The following is a 16683-nucleotide window of genomic DNA, read 5'->3' as shown; positions in this document are numbered from 1 at the left end:
TAGAATGTGCTTTGCATTTAAAACTGATTAACCTGCTAAGATGAAATTCAGCTCATATGTAACTGTACAGCCTCTGAGATTTTAGAACTCACAGGTCTTAGCTTCTCATACTTAATTCTTACTAGCAGTTTGGAAAATCAGAGCAGCCCAGTGGTCTTCTCAGTACTAATACTGAATTATGAACTTTTCTGTACTTACAGAGGGCACAGCTGTCAAACTGCCTAAATAATTTCAGCAACCTGTACTTGGTACTTAGTAATTTATTTCCTTCAGGCATTTCTATCTTTAAAACTTTTGCAGCCAATGTACTACGTGGCTTCTCAGTTACATTTCTTATACTATATGCTGGCCTTACTACAAAGTGTCAATTTCAGTTAGCTTAATTTTTCAGACGAAAGAAGAATTTATACTAAAAAGCAAAGTACTGGATTCTAAAATAAATCTGTGATGTTTGGCAGGGTGATTTGTGAGATGTGTGAAAGAAAATGTATGCAAAGTGATCAGGTTAAAACTCGGTGCATGTTTTTTTGCTTGAGTATATATCCATACCAGAGGGGACTAATTCCTATTATAATGATCAGCAACAGTCATAGTAAATACAAAGGAAAATACCTTAACTTCCCAGCAGATATATGTCTGAATAAACATGACTTTTTTTGTGATGAAGTCTTTGGAACAGCAGAAAAGGGTATGTCTCCTTTACAAAGGAAAAAATATTTCTGCTTTGGATCCCTGCACAAAAACGCAACTACATTTTATATCTGAAGCGCTAAACTAGGAATATCAGTTATATTACACTGTTACTGTCAACATTAATGGGTTTCAAATAGAAAGATTTAAGACACCAGACTTCAAAAGGGAAAAAACAGGTTTATTTCATGCAGTTTACAATACGCTAGTGTTATGAAAAGGAGGTTAAAAAAATACCCACACACATTTTAATTGTATGTTTGTTTTAAAAATGATGGTTAACTGTAAACCACCTTCAAATGATTTGGGAAGCCCTAGCAGATTTTTATCCAGGGAAACTCCATGGATTCAGTTTCTTGTCTATGTCTGTGCTAAGAGTTTTGGCTAATGCAAAAGCATTAAAACCAGATCAAAACTCAAACTTTGCTGCAGTAAGAACACTTCAGAGATAATGAATTGGCACAAAATAAAGTGTTATTGCTAATCCACTATCCAGGAAATAACATGTTGCAAGTATGGCCACTTGGATATTAACACAAACAGCTGATGCACAACTAATTTTGAGACCAATGATTTGGGAGAAAAAGGAAAAAAAAAAAAAATAGAACGTGTTGCATTGGGGAGGTGGGCCTAGAGAGTCCATAGGAAATAGATTTTTCAGAGCCAGGCTGAGATGAGGCTCAGGACAGATGCAGGTGGAAATATGTGCCATTTGATCCTCCTTCAGTTTGGTGATCTTGTTTCAGTTCCAGGTAGACAGGTTGGCAACATTTCTCTTACAGTGCCTTGGCACTTGCTTCATCCAAGCAAGTACATGCGAGCCAAGTTAAGTTTGAGTGAAGCTGTGCATAAGCTTGGGGAAAATCTTCAAAAGGAGCAAGAATCATGTACATAAATACATTAACTCTTACACTTCAGATGACCAGGCCTGGAAATCTCAAAAGGTGTTAAGTCAGGTCAAAATTTAGGCTCAGCTTTCTAAGGCAAGGCGAGCACTGTCACAGAACCTCCTCCCCTTCCACCCACCCCCAAAGCAGCAAACCAACTTTCTAAGAAGTTTCTCTCACTTTAGTAGCTATTAACACACAACATCATAAAGAGAACCCTTTGATGGGCCCAGAAAGCTACATTTGTGGCAGTATCTGTTCGCTGAACTTTTTACTTTAGGTTGACCTCGCTAAAGTAACGGACAGCTTAAGTTGCAATGAAATATTCACGACAATTTCCTGGGGCAGAATCTTCCTTGAAGTCTCTCTATTGCCAATGCTGTTCATAGAAGTAGATTCCAACACAGGTAATATAGTACAGTGGTGGGCAAGTGTACTGTCTTCTCTAGTGTATTCCTTACCAAGCTGGATACTGAAATTGCAAGCCATATATGAACACTTATATCTGCAATTGGTTCAGCCATTTGTAAAAATTATTTTAGAGTCCGGAGTTGAAAGAAAAACAGAGTAGCTGCTTTTTAAACATGTCTCCAGAACTTCAAATTAGCCCTGGAAAGGATTTTAGCCCTTAGCATTTCTGCACTGAAAATGAAAAGAGTTCCTTCTATCTGACACTCATTTAGGCAAACTGAACAATAAGATCTATTTAGCCCTTTAAAGCCTCAGAGTTCAGTAAGAAGCCTTTAAAGACAGCTCCTGATTGTTGTGAGCCAAAAGAGAGAAAAGTTCTATGACACCGAGTTCAGAGAGCCTTCCACATTTTTTTTTTCAAACTGAATATTTATACTATTTTAAGAATCCATAATTGTACACACAAACTCAGGTGAGATCCTGAGATTGTCCTTAAAGCTGGAGATAACTGCAGACTAAACTGGAATGAAGTAACAGGCAGCATCCTAAGGCCATATGTATTTCAAAATTATTGTGTTAGAAAAGACACTTCTCCAGTGACCACCGGGAGCTTTAACCCTGTCCTGAGCTGACAGATACTGTTAAAGGCATAACAAAATCCCATCTCTTTTCAAGGGCCCCACCTTTCAGAGCTGATTGAAGAAGTTAATTTGAAAAACTTGAAAGATTCTTTTTGATGTGGTGAGAGAGAGAATAAAATAGGAGAATGACGCTTTCTGGTTTTATCACATCTCAAGTGAAAAAATCCCAGGCTTCACCTCCAGACTCTCCTTCACTTGACTTTGATCTCCATGAAAATCCCAGTATTTCACTTTTCCCTCAGTACGTCTCAAGGAATGCATTCCAGTATACCTGAACAACTGGACAATACATGTTATAATTCAGTTTCTAGGTCATTTCATTCAATCAGATGCTATTGCATTTTTGCATTCCAAACTCGTATTTTGGAATATTAAAATAGTGATTTGTAATTAATGTGTGTTAATTTGCTGGTGGTAGCTCTCTACTGCTCAAAAAAGAGACTGACAACTCTCAACAACCTCAGCAGACATTCACAGAAGACAGTGTTCTGTTCTGAGAAGCCATTTTCTGAAAGCACCATCATCCTACTCAACAGACCTGTTCCCTAAGCACACCTTCAATCAAGTTTTCTTTTGTTTAATCTGCTAGAAGTTTTCAATTTTCTCCTAAAAAAACCCCAACCTCCCTCAGAGAAAGAGGAGATTGATTAGAAACAGGACTGTTCTGTGAAGATACCCAAATTGAATCAATCCTAACTGTGCATTCACATTGCTAGAAATGGAGCTACACAGCTAAAGAAAATCTGAAGACAAAAAAAGTTGGATGGATAAATTGAGCTCAACTTCTTAAGAAGTATCTTTTACTAATGCTACAATGAAAGATGAAAGGAACTTTTATCGTTACAAGAAACCAGCTGAGTTTGAAAAAAACACAGCACATTTTCCAAATATTCTGAGTATATGATTCTGAAGACTGAAAGTTTAGTAGAGATTCAATATAAGCTTCTAAATACAATCAGGCCTTTGACACACAAATTACTGTGGGATAACAAACTGCAATTAGCCATAATCCATGGAAACCCCACAGTTAGTGGGAGAAAATTCCAGGTAGCCTTTTGTCTTTTGCTAAAAAAAAAACCCAGAAAAAACAACCCACATCTATTTACTGTGGGAGCTGCTGATTCAGACTATACTTCTGGACAATTATTACGGACCAGGTGACATCTTGGAGGCCTCAGAATGACTTGTTCATTGCAGATAAACTCTGATTTAATTGCTGCTTGAAGAAGTCAAAAGCATTTAATATAAAAATGTCATCTCCAATACTGAAAGTTAGCCTCTCACAAAACTTAAGGCCAACGCTATGCTATCTGTTTCCTAACTCAAAACAAGAAATTGCTATGGTAAATTTGAACTTCTCGGTTTTTCAACAAGTTTTGCAAGAAGTTTTTCATGTAAAAGCCTTTAAAGAATTTCACTGAAAATCCACTAACCATCTGCTGAAGTAACCTCCTGTTCCATGGACAACACACCAAACAACTTCACTGAATATTCATACAGCAAAAGGGGAGAAAGTTAAATCTTTCACAGAATTTACATCTTTATGAGAGGTCAGCTTGATTAACTGTTATGTTTTGGTATCTCTCCCTTCCTGCTTTATTGCCTTCTGCTATGATCTCTCTGTGCTCAGGGTCCTAAATTCTAACCTGGAATACTGGTTTGATTTAAGAATAGAGAAACTGTGTAAATCCAGAGTTCGTGTCAAAGGCTTCTGCAGTAGAGCTTTTCAACTACAGCCCCTGAGTGAAGCCATCAGCTTTACACAGTCACAGGCGGTTCTCCTGAGGGAAATACTCTCCAAATGACAGAAAAGAAACAGGCAATGGACTCCAGTTTAAACTACATTGATACATTACCTCATCCTGTAAGATCTTAACAGACGAAGCAATGATTGCAAAACCTGGTGATGTAGATTGGACTCTAATGCAATTACCTTGTTACTGTAGCTAACTTTATTTGAAATTACAAGAGTCAAATAAAAAGAAACCAAACTTATTTAGGGATCAATTCCTAATGCCTTGAAAAAGGCACATGGTAGCACTTCCATCTCTCTGAAAGCCTCACACGTTCACAAAAATTAAAGCAATAATGACATTCGCAAGAACAGGAAAGTAGTTAGTTTAGGTGGTCTCAAACAACAGCATATTTGAAATAATTTACAAGGTACCTGCCTATTAAAGTTTTTTTTTTTTTTTCTTTCTTTCTTAAAATCTTCGTGAGGTATTGGAAACAAAGTGCAAAATGATTAACCACTCATTTCCCCAAATTTGCTACAACAGGGATAAAATGTAAACTAGATTGCAGGTAATCTCACCAGAAAAGCATGTTTTTAAACGGAAAATACTCCAGTGAAAAAACATACTTCAAAAATCCACTCTTTTTATATATTCTAAATTTGTTCAGTTTGCTCAGTTTGTTACTTATGCGCTGCTGCTGTCATTCTCGAAAATTTCACTTTATGAAAGAAAATATTCTGTCTTATTTGGATTAAATAAGAGAGACAACAGAAATGCTGATTCAGAAGGATCGTTGTAAAACAGATATTTTAGGCATTAAAGTCCACTTAGGCCAATGCCGAATTACTCCGTAGAGCACATCAAGAAAACAACAAGAAACATGGTTGTCTGCAATTCCATGAGCTGGGGGAGCTCAGAGAATTCGGTGGAGTCATACTGTTTAGAAACACAGTGACTACTGCAGCAGAGGAAATGTTTTAATATGCAGTTAACACAGACAACTGTTACGCTTATTTTCAGATACACAAGATAATCTGTTACTATTTAGGGGAAATTTGGGTGCTAAATTTAAGCTGATAAAATATGGGTGCCTAAAAAAGTATAAAAGTATAAACATTTCCCCCTACACAATTACATTTTTAGTAAATTCAATTAAGTTTTAGCATCTTAAAAAAAGACAAACATTTTGTGTGTTGTTGTGGAGGGGCCAGCAGCTTCCTGTGCAGACCACATCCAAGTCGCAAAATGCATTACAAACCCTTTCAAGCATTAGACGCATGGACAAAACATGTAGCCCATTGCTTAACCTGCTCAGTAGAAACGGTTTTTAAAAATTGTTTCTGCCAAACTTTAATCAATGTATAATAAGTCCTTTAAAAAAAAAAGAAAAGAAAAAAAAAAAAAGAGTAGACCCTGGGTATTTGAAAATCAGGCTTTTGTGTAAAGGATTACCTAGAGTATATGCATAAATTCTGAAGTTACTGAGAATGAAAATTGTAATGTCTTTAGAATTCAAAAAAATCTTGTAGCTTTTTGAAACTCCCTTCCACTGCTTTCATAAGTCAATGAAGCCGAGTTTTATACCTTAAATTGCATTAAGTGTTTTAAAGATGTGCTAAAGATTTTGCTCAAAACATAGTGTATTAAAAAGCTCCAGTCTTGTGCATTAGCCATCATCAAGGACAAACTAATAAAACCGCACCAGATGTTTTCAAACAGTGTTCTTTAACTGCATAGTTGAAACAGTATAGAAAGAGATTGATTACAGGTATCCTGAATGTCTGAAGTAATTAAGTTTCTCAATTGGATGAGCTTGTGTTCACACTCAAGGTTGATTTTCACCCCAGTCACAGAGATAGGGATGTAGGACTAGCCAGCCATATTTCTGTACAACCTCCAGCTCTTGAAAAATCTCTACCATAATCCACAGAGTTCAATGCTTATAGGCATTTTATAAAAGCACAAACACACATGAGTACAAACATCTCAAAAGAAACAGAATGTTCAGTTGTTCATTTTAAGTAAATTTTGATTCCCCTTCCAAACATCTGGCAAAGACCGGAGCATAACTTTTGCAGGAGGAGACTGTTTTAACAGAAGGAACATCAAGAATAACTCAGATGAAGGGCATTTTCTCTGAGTTTAGTCTTCCCTTTGGGTATTAAAATATGCTATAAATCCAGTCAATATATACACCCGTCCTTTAAAGAAACCTTTTGTCTGTTGTGTAACTTTTTACGTGCTAGTTTCAGTTGATCTCCTAGGCTGTTATTACACAATAGAGTATGTCACAGAGCCGTAAGGAATGTGCAGTATAACACAGTCAACTGGGGCTGCCGCTGATTCGGAAACAAGGTAGGCCCAAATATTTGCATTTGTGGGCTGTAATATGTGTGTGTGTGTGTGGTGTGTGTGTGTGTGTGTGTGTGTGTAGCACCAATTACATTGTCCTTTAAATGTTTACAATGATTAGTAGGAAAACATCTCCGAACTGATCAACATTGGGTCATCCAGCACCAGACATTAAGTGCTACATGTCTCAGAGGAAAATAAGAGTGCATGGTCATTTCTTTTCAAATGACCAGTGTCAGTCAGCCCACAAGAGAGTACAACCATGCACTACAACCAAAACTTAACACACACTCCCACACCATCTATTCCCATTATGTAATCTTGCAATGCTTTCAGCCGGTTGTCACCAGCTTATAGGCAAAAATGGTTGAACCCAGATCAACAGAAAATTGTCTAAATCAGATTATTTCTTTTGCAGCCGAGCCTCTTCAGTGTGACAATTCACTGCGTCTTGGAATAAAAGAGAAAAAATTGTCACCGTTCAATACTGTCTTCACATCCTGGAACCTCGTTCTTGCAAAATCTGAAACAGATCAATAAAAATTCTATAAATGAAAATTCGCTCAATGTCATTCCTAAAGCACGGAGGTCAAAGAGCAAGATAATGACTATTTCAAGTAACTGATAAGGTGTCAGGGAGCTGGTTCAAGGACATTCCTGAAGTCTGTGCTTTAATGCTGAAAAAAGACAGATTGATACAAACAATATCTACTATCAAACATAACAAAGATATAAATCACTGCTAGGAATTGAGTATGAGTAACAAAACCAAAGCTTAAGGGTTGGTAGATGTAAAAAGTAAGCCATTTCACCTCATCCTAGTTCTGAAAATACTTAGGTCCTGTGTGGTAAATGAACTCAGGTACTTCATTAGAAATTGAATTTAACCTTCATTTTTCCCGTTCCAGTAAAATGTCCTTAACTCTCTGAAGTATCAGCTGCAAATTGTGTCCCATAAATTAATACTGAAAACACGAACCAGCAACTGAAAATGTGCACAAATGGCACACTGGGTGAGATGATGCAGGAAGTTTTCAAAGGCCAAAAGTATGAGCTGGCAAGATTTAAATCAACAGATGATTTACAGTCTGAAATAGATGCCCAGGCTTGGTGTTTTGCATAAACTGAAGTCAACCAACTACATTTCTTCACAGATTTTTACGATGCCGTTCAGACATGCAGCTATCAGCTGGACTGACCAGCTATATGAGAATAAGTACTAGTCTGACAGCAGTTTTAAAATATTTTTACATTAATATTATTCGCTCATGCAAAGTCTCGCAAGTTATTTTTAGGCATCCTTGTCCACATGAAAATTGTTTGTGTGGACACAGGACATGGCATATTGAACTTTTCACGCATTACCTTGTCCATCATTACCCTTTGAAACACCCAAGCCAGGCAGCTGAGAGGCAAATGCAGGCTCTGACTTCATGAGGAGGAATATATTTCTCAAAAATTCTATCTAAGGAATTTGATTCTCCCTCTGTAACCAAGGAACTGAAATTCCTGTTACAGCGAGTAAAAGGATTTTTTCTTTCCCCTAAAAGCAGTTGGTTTCTTTAATATTCGCTTTAAAAGGCATATATTAAACATAGGGACTGAAGTCTAATGCAAACAAAACATCTACCCCTGAAAAACCTAGGAATCCTTGTCTACAGCCTCTTACAACTAAGACCACCTATTCTACTTCCAATTTGACTATTTTTTTCCTTTTCTGTTTCAATTCTCTTTGGCTCTTCTTGGGAGGAAAGACTTCAAGTCTTAGGATTGACAGTCCAAGCAAGAACGTTTCTCACGTTGCTACTCTAAACTGAATGGGAACCAGCAATAAGGAGGTCAGCTCTCGGGCTGGGTAGTTCTGCAGGGAACAACTGATCCCGACAGCAGCCAAATAAAGCACTAAGCAAAGCTTCCAATGTACCGAGCACAAGTACTTAACAATGCTAATCTGTAAGTAAAAGTATTTCTAATGATAATTCATTTTCTTTTGCTTCTTGACAGTTTTCCTAGTACCAGGAAGGGATCTCAATTTCAAAAGCTGGAAGAAAGCAAAGGCACAACCCCTGGAATGGCACAGTCGTCTTCAAGGCAGAATCTCCCTCTGTGATGATTTCAGTGTAGTCTGATATTCAGACAAACGCCTGATGCCAGTACTCAGTAGCGCATTCCATCCCAGAGGACCCACAGAATCCGAGAGCCCACACAAACACTTCAACCTTTGTGCTTGTAGGGGAAAGGCTGACAACCACTTAACACAGCAGTTTCATGTATGGTTTTAAATAAAAAAAGTCTAGGTATTTGGTTTCTTTTTAATATTATTGAAATGTCGATAATTTAACCTATCAGCCTTTAACAGTCATCAAGCCTAACATGTTTTCATAGTGACTGTAGTCAAGTAGGGTCTCACCTGCTTTGCACAAATCCATGGGATTTTTTAAGGACTGGAGTTCGTAAAGAACCCATCATCATTTGCGTGCCTCGGGGACAGTTCTGTAACAGTTCAGTGTTAGCTTAAATAAAATAAAATAAAATAAAATCCACTTTATCACTTGCTCACTGCAATTCCTGCAGTACCTGGATCTTGCTTTGTGCATACAAAGTTCTTTTTAATTTCAAATTCAATATTATTGTTTTGAAGTTATGAAGCCAGATGCCACTGTATCTACTTTGATAAATTCCAAAATACAGAAAGATGTTTCCCATGGGCTACGGCATGCTTTAGGGTATATTTTACTATTTTATTTTATTTTAATGCAAATATTGCTTATTTCCTGAAGATCATTTACTATTTGTACTAAGCAAAAAGCATTTCATATGAAACTGTAGGAAAGACACAAGTGAATCCTGCGAGGAAAAGCCAGGCCCTGAAAATTGCTTAGCAACTGCTAGTATAATATATTCAAAAGGGATTAGACAAACCTATGGAAGATAGTGCCATTGATGACCTACTCATGGTATCGTAGTGTCATTGTAGCTTTCATACAATGATTTGGATGCAGGCTTGAAGCCAAAATTCCTAAATTGAGGTTTTCTGGAAGGTGGGGAAATGTATCAGGAATTAATTTCATAAACGCTTCATACTTAAACCCTCTCCTCAGGTACTTGCTGTTGGTCACAGCTGAGAACAAAGTGCTGGAGCAAATATCCACATAGGGTATAACAGCCTGACCCAGCAAATGACGTCAGTAAGTGAAACAATCTCCAACAGAGACAAAAACATGGCTGAAACAAGCACCTGTGCAGTTAGAAAATAATATTGGATCTATTAATTTTGTGAATCTTTCCAATTTAAAATGAAACATTTGAGTTTATTCTTTCCTAGAAGATAAAAATTACTTCTAAGATTCATAGACTTAGAACTATTTTCTGTGGCTTCAGGAACACATACAATAAGATAAAGCTAAGCCAGATCTGGATGCTGAATTTCGCACACTTTACTGAGCCAGTAAACCCAGCATGAAGCAGAAAATTCTATCAGGCAATATTTTAACACACTTTGCTAGGTACTTCTGTAATCCCCTAAAGGGGAAGTGATTTCTGATCAGCAAGCTCTCATGAGAGGTGTTCCATCCACCTCTGTTCAGAAACTGTGTGAAAGAGGATCTTTTGTAGTCATGGGCAGTGACTTTGTCCAAAAAATAAATTGAATTTCAATTATCAGGAATTCTATCAAAATTGCACTTACTTACTAAATACTGAAAGGATGAACGGTCTATTTTGCAATTTAAAATTCCTCTCTTTTTTTTTCCTGAAAATAAGACTTTAAATACCCTTTAATACTATTCCTAAAGAATTTAGTGGCTTACTGGGCAAAAATGCCAACAGAAGAGGTCTCAACACTAACAGAGGTCAATAAAATCTGAAAACAGTTCCGGCAGGTCTTTTCCCAAACTGCTAATAGCCAGGACTGAGGAGTATGTCTGGAGCAGAACCAGGCACGGAAGAAGTTTTTGTTTGAGAACACGCTCTACAGGCTAAATAGGTGACTTCACTGATAATGCTCCTCTGTCTGCACACTTTAGATCACAGAATCACCAAATGGTTAGGGTTGGAAGGGACCTTTAAAGATCATCTAGTCCAACCCCCCTGCCGTGGGCAGGGACATCTTTCACTAGATGAAATGCTTGAAATGATGCTCAAAGCTCCACCCAACCCCATCTTGAACACTTCCAGGGATGGGGCATCCACAACTTCTCTGGGCAACCTGTTCCAGTGTCTCACCACTCCCACAGTAAAGAATTTTGTCATTATAGCCAATCTAAATCTACCCTCTTTCAGTTTAAAACGTCCTGTCACTACGGGCCCTGGTAAAAAGTCTTTCTCCATCTTTCTTATAGGCTCCTTTTAAATATTGGAAGGCCACAATAGCATCTCCCTGGAGCCTTCTCTTCTCCAGGCCAAGCAACCCCAACTCTCTCAACCTCTCTCCATAGAAGAGGTGTCCCAGCTCTCAGACCGTTTTCATGTCTCTCCTCTGGATCCCCTCTAACTGGTCCATGTCTTTCTTGAACCCGGAGCTGGACACAGTGCTCCAGGTGGTGTCTCAGAAGAGCAGAGCAGAGGAGGAGAATCACTTCCCTCGACCTGCTGGCCATGCTGCTTTTGATGCAGCCCCAGATAATTGGCTTTCTGGGCTGCACCAGGTGTGCGTTGCTGGCTCACATCTGGTTTTTCACCCACCAGTATCCCAAAGTCCTCCTCTGCAGCGCTGCTTCAATCCATTCATCACTCAGTCTGTACTGATACTGGGGACTGTCCCAACCCTGGTGCAGCTCTGCGGTGTTCAGAATTTTCTTCCTTTTCATGTTTCTCTTCTGGTTTTCCTCCAGGTGCACCAGATCCAAAGTTAACTTATAAACTCTAAACAATGCTGAATGAACTCCCATACTGTAGGGGTAAGAATGTGATTGCTTCTTAGGGAAGCAGAACGTGAGAACTGTTTCCTCCCACTCAAAATAAATCTGCTGCAGACAGAATAGCGTTTCGACTTTCAGGCAGCTTAAGACTCTTGAATTCAATTCCAGCACAGTGCCAGTTTAGTTTTTTCAATAAAGCTTCAGATTTGATCCATTCCTTGCAGCCATTCCTGAAGACTTGGCAAAGGACCTTATTCTACCTCAGCAGTAGTTTCTGTTAGCATCAGTTAAGAAAATAATGTAGGTTCTTCTTCAGCCATGCGGAAGCAACACTTCAGAGATAAGTATAAGGCTGCTTTATAGCTAAAAAGTTCAGTGTATAGGTGAGAAGCTGGAGTTCAATCTCATGCAATGATAAATATCTTCAATTTATACAGGCTCACGTGACTACCTGCACCACTGTATCACTCAACATTCAACGATAAGTTACCTTCTAGAAAGTGGGTAGCAGAATAAATACGAGCAGTGTTTGCAGACACATGAGGAAAAGGTTGCAAAAATAGTTCTTTCTGATGCAACTTTTGTGTTCTTCCACTTGTGACACTTAAAGTACCTTGATTTTCAGTAAGATGTCAAACTACAGTGGAAAGGACCTGATCCCCCTCTGGAGAGAGTTGTTTCCTGTGATAAATATAACTGTAGCACTGAGATCACACCATTTACTTTTTTTTGCCAGGTCTTGATTAAAAAAATCAATTGTTTCAAAATTATCAGATAAGAGCGTCCTTTGACTATGTTGCACGTCAGTCAAGTTTGCTAATTTATTGCCAAATCAGACATTTACTGAAAATGTATCCTGTAAGTTTGTATCAGATGCCTGTATGTTAAAAAAACCCATTTGACAGAAAAGCTGGTGCACAGAAAATAAAAAGAAAAGCAATTCTGACCCTAGAATCTACATTAAGATCTTTTCTTCCCAGCAAAGCTTTAAAGGAATCAATAACAAAACAGTTTGTAACAGCAACACTAATTATTCTGTCAGAGAAGCAATATCTGGAACAGGAATTCTACCTTTGCTAACTGTGCCACAACTATAATCACAAACACACACACCACCAGGACTAGCCAAAGGACAGCACTAGTGGGGGTAGGAATTGGATGGGGCAGAAAAGCATCTGGGTAAAATCCTAGGGCAGCTAGTGCTCACCATGACATTTACACTTAATCTGAGTCATTCATATCGTAATCCGTTTCTTCATCCTCACTCTGAGTGGCATGCAGCATGCAGCAAGTGTAGAGAAAGGAAGGGAAAAGAAGAGATTGCAAGTGAGTCAGAGCTGCAACAAAGTACAGTCCACTTACACTTGAAGCATCTGGGATGACATTTATTTATATCTGGGATCCCCACTCTTTGTAAGAAAGGATGACAGCAAACAATTTCAAGGAGGAACATTACAGATTTCATGAAAATTTCCTTATTTCAAACATCCGAAAGCCAGCAGATAGAAGCCAATAGTACCATGCAACATAACAATAGGGAAAGTATAGAGAAAGTTTAAATAAATCTGTAAAGCTGGTACCTTAACTCAGTACTTTTCGCTACGGGTGGGAAAGGTTAGCACTCGGGAATCTAACTCTGGATGCAGATGTTATGAACAAGCTTTGGTCATTGGTCTCAAGACTGACAGCTCAATAAAGTGGTATGAAAGAGAAGAATACTCGTGGGAATACAGGTTATCTTTCAGTAGTGCCAGTAAAAGCCACTGGAATCATTTAAGTCAACGCCCCAAATGCCACTATTTCCTTCACTTAGATGTATTAGAAAGTTACACAGAAGTGAACTACCAACTTACTATGCAAACTGCTCAAAAAAAAAAAAAAAGAAAACATAAGAAAAAAAGTCTCGAAGAAGGAATGGAAGGAATGAAAGTGAAGCTTGATCGGATGGGCTATGAAAAAAATGCTTTTTCCTGTTCTGAAAGTCCAGAACTTTCTTTAACCCAACCTGTTGTAAAGTAACAGGAAGACTTTCTCGTGGCTTCTAAAAGTGAGTCCCAGTACATGAACACATTATTCTGCATGTATCACTGGATACCGGAATTTCAATCACATGAACTTCATGAAGACCAACTCACACACTAATGAACAGATTGCAGAGTAGAGAATTAATGCTGGCAAGGAGGGAGCTACTGAGACAACAGCTCCCAAGGTTCAGTCAAGATTCCTGAACACAGCTGAGCTGTCACAAACATCTCAAGCAAAAAGAAAGTTTTGGGGTTTTCTTTTTATTTCTTTTTTTTTTTTTCCCCAGGCACAACATATACCTATAAATAAAATTTAATCTATTAGAAACATACTATATAAAAAATGATTCTTCAAGTATTGCCATTAATTGCTAGCAATGGCTCAACTCTTCCAGGACAAAAAGAGTGAACGTTTATATATCTCCAACCAAAATTAACAGTAATTCTTATTCATCAGCCTGGCCAAATTATGCTCTGCTCTCTTCTCTGAAACAATGCCCAAGCAGCACTTCAATGGAGAGGTCTAAGACTTGGTTTCTCTCAGAGAAACTGGGAACTTCTGAAGTTCCCTGAAGATGTACTACCATTCCATATTAAGATGTTTATTAGGTTCTAGAATTCCAAGTTTTATTTCAGGTACATATCTCAGCCCTGCATTATTACCACACATCTCTTTAACTTGTCAACTTTTAGAGTCTTCCTGAAGCATCCTGGCAAAAGCAGACCTTGACTAGAGTTTTGGAAAGAGTGAGCTGTGGCTTACTCAGGTTGACTGTGTACCCTTGATTATATTAATCCCTTACAACTCTTTGGAAGTTTTATCTCAGCAGTGACAAAATAGCATACATTAATCATTTCACTAAGAATCCAACATGAAGTGTATTTTTATAGTGCAATTTACAAAAATATCTCCATATGTATAGCTGCGTAACCAAGTTACAAGGCACAGAAAGTAGACAAGTTTTATCTAAGGCCTCACTGCCAAGACCCAGATCAATTCTTGGCATTATTTCAAAATTAATTTCTTGGAAGGTGATTCTTGAAAAAGCAACCTTTGATAATTTACCAATTGTATAGTATCCACATATACTAAATTAAAAGCTTTTAAGCCAACTACAGAAGTATCTAGTTTGTCTGTAGTCATCTCCTCATACAAAGCAAGAACACAATAATAGAAACTGTTCAATATGCAGGGAGGAGAAGAATACACTTACATACATAAGTCATCTGCCTTATTACTATTCAGTTGTAGTTTTACATTTTCTCTTGTATAAACTGAGCAACAACAGAGTAAAATGCTAAGATATTGTGCCTATAACAATGTTTTTGTAAAGCTGGTTACAGAAAGTAAAGAAAACTAGGTAGAAACCTGAAAATATTAAGATAACAAATGCCTTCATTTTATAACACATTGCACACGACTGTTTTTTAGAGACAGCAATCTCCATTCTTGACAGTAAGATTTCTTCAGTTGAAATCAAGCAAGAAAAACAGTTTTCAAGTGAAGCAGTGACAGAATAAGCATTAAAATGTGTAAGAAATAAATCTAGATTCTCAACTATAAAGAGCAAATATCTACCAATACTCAAAAAACCAGTACAGGTATCAGGAACAGTACAGCGTATTGCATTTAAAGAACCCATCTTGTGTAACAAACGCATGCTGGCTGTATCATTTACAGTCTCTCGTACAACGGACAGGAACCACTATTAGTCATGAGTGAGGGGAAAAAAGGCAATTAAATAAAGGTTGAGAACAGAGATAGGCCTAGTACGACTTAGTGAAGCCCACCCAATTTGACACCATTTCTTTAGTCCAACGTCTAGTAACTTACCTTTGCTTTTTCACTGGGTTCACTGGTTGTGCCATAGGGAGTGTTATGCAATTCCTTTGAGACAACACACAGAAATTCAGCCTGATCTTCATTGCCATAGTTATAGGAAGAACCAATACTGACCAGCTGAAAGATGAAAAAAAAAAAAAGTCAATTGCATTTCCACATAAAACAAATTCCATAAATTCTCATCGTTAGTACAAACACTCCTCACTCTTCAGACTGTTGGTCGTGCCTGAAGCATGATTCTCCACTCCAATGCAAATACGTTTTGATGTTGACAAATACACTGACACTCTGACAAGGTAAATATAGCTTTTCTTTTCAAACATGTTACAGAACTAATGGTTTACTGTTAGGATTATACTGTGAAAGAAAAGGCTACAGAGAGAGGCCAGTGGAGAAGTAGCCTGTTCCCCATTTCTGTTATTTACTGGAAATCTTCCCATCCTCCAAAGTTAATTTTTAAAAAGTTTGTATGTAGTATCTTAATGTGGCATGACTTAACATGTAAATAGCTGCATGCAGGAAGCACTTTAGCCTGAAGGGATACCCGCCACTTTACTTACAGAATAACGGTACTTCTATTAAAACATATTTTGAGTGGACAAAGACAAAATTTGCATTTGATTGGAAAACAGCAAGACACAGCAGGGTGGGACACCAAGATTAACACCTGAAATTCATATGTACTGCTACAAGGAAGTTAATTAAGGAAGCGCTACAAGCGGAAGCCATGTATAATGAAATGTGACATTTTTACAAGCTTCTACAAGTCTTGATATTGAATGATAAATGACAATATACTGAGAAAGAAGGATATACCCAACATTAGTACTACCTCATATACAGCACGTTTATCCAATAATAGAAATTTCATGTAACTTGTCTTACCTTACACACAGTATGCTTACCTAATGCTAGAAGCTTTACATAGCCTGCCTTTCCAAGCCAGAATCAACTCAGATGTAGCTGCTTCATTTATTTTAAAGGTTTATTTCAAAAGCATGACAAGATAATGTATGGTGCTATTACTACTGACACAGATCAAAGTTCTGAAAATCAACCTGTTGCACAGATACACCGTATCTAAATGTCACTACCAAAACTGTATTGAACCTACCTACCAAATCACCATACATGTGTGATAAGGCTGTCTTATTCCCCAATATCTGTTATATCATTAAAGCACCCTGGTAATGGCCCCATAGAAAAGGCTTCGCTTGCCTTTTAGGGCAACAGTACTTGA

At 37.8% G+C, this 16683-nt stretch overlaps 1 protein-coding gene across 2 annotated transcripts in view; it reads right to left on the bottom strand.

Annotated features, from left to right (window-relative positions):
* Positions 1–4568: 4568 nt before the first annotated feature.
* Positions 4569–16683, bottom strand: part of KCTD5 (potassium channel tetramerization domain containing 5) — a 33775-nt gene continuing 21660 nt past the window's right edge. The window contains exons 5-6 of one of the 2 annotated variants that reach the window (XM_074158310.1): positions 15435–15560; positions 4569–7240 (exon numbers count right to left, since the gene is read on the bottom strand). In XM_074158310.1, coding sequence (XP_074014411.1) covers positions 7211–7240; positions 15435–15560 — 156 coding nt within the window. In that variant the 3' untranslated portion in view covers positions 4569–7210. The remainder of the gene's footprint in view (positions 7241–15434; positions 15561–16683) is intronic. The other variant, XM_074158309.1, reaches the window with a different exon arrangement.

The sequence above is a fragment of the Numenius arquata genome, chromosome 14 (genome assembly GCF_964106895.1).
Source record: "Numenius arquata chromosome 14, bNumArq3.hap1.1, whole genome shotgun sequence".
Taxonomy (NCBI): domain Eukaryota; kingdom Metazoa; phylum Chordata; class Aves; order Charadriiformes; family Scolopacidae; genus Numenius; species Numenius arquata.
Note: the sequence above shows the minus strand (reverse complement) of the source record. Positions and strands in the feature narration are given on the sequence as shown.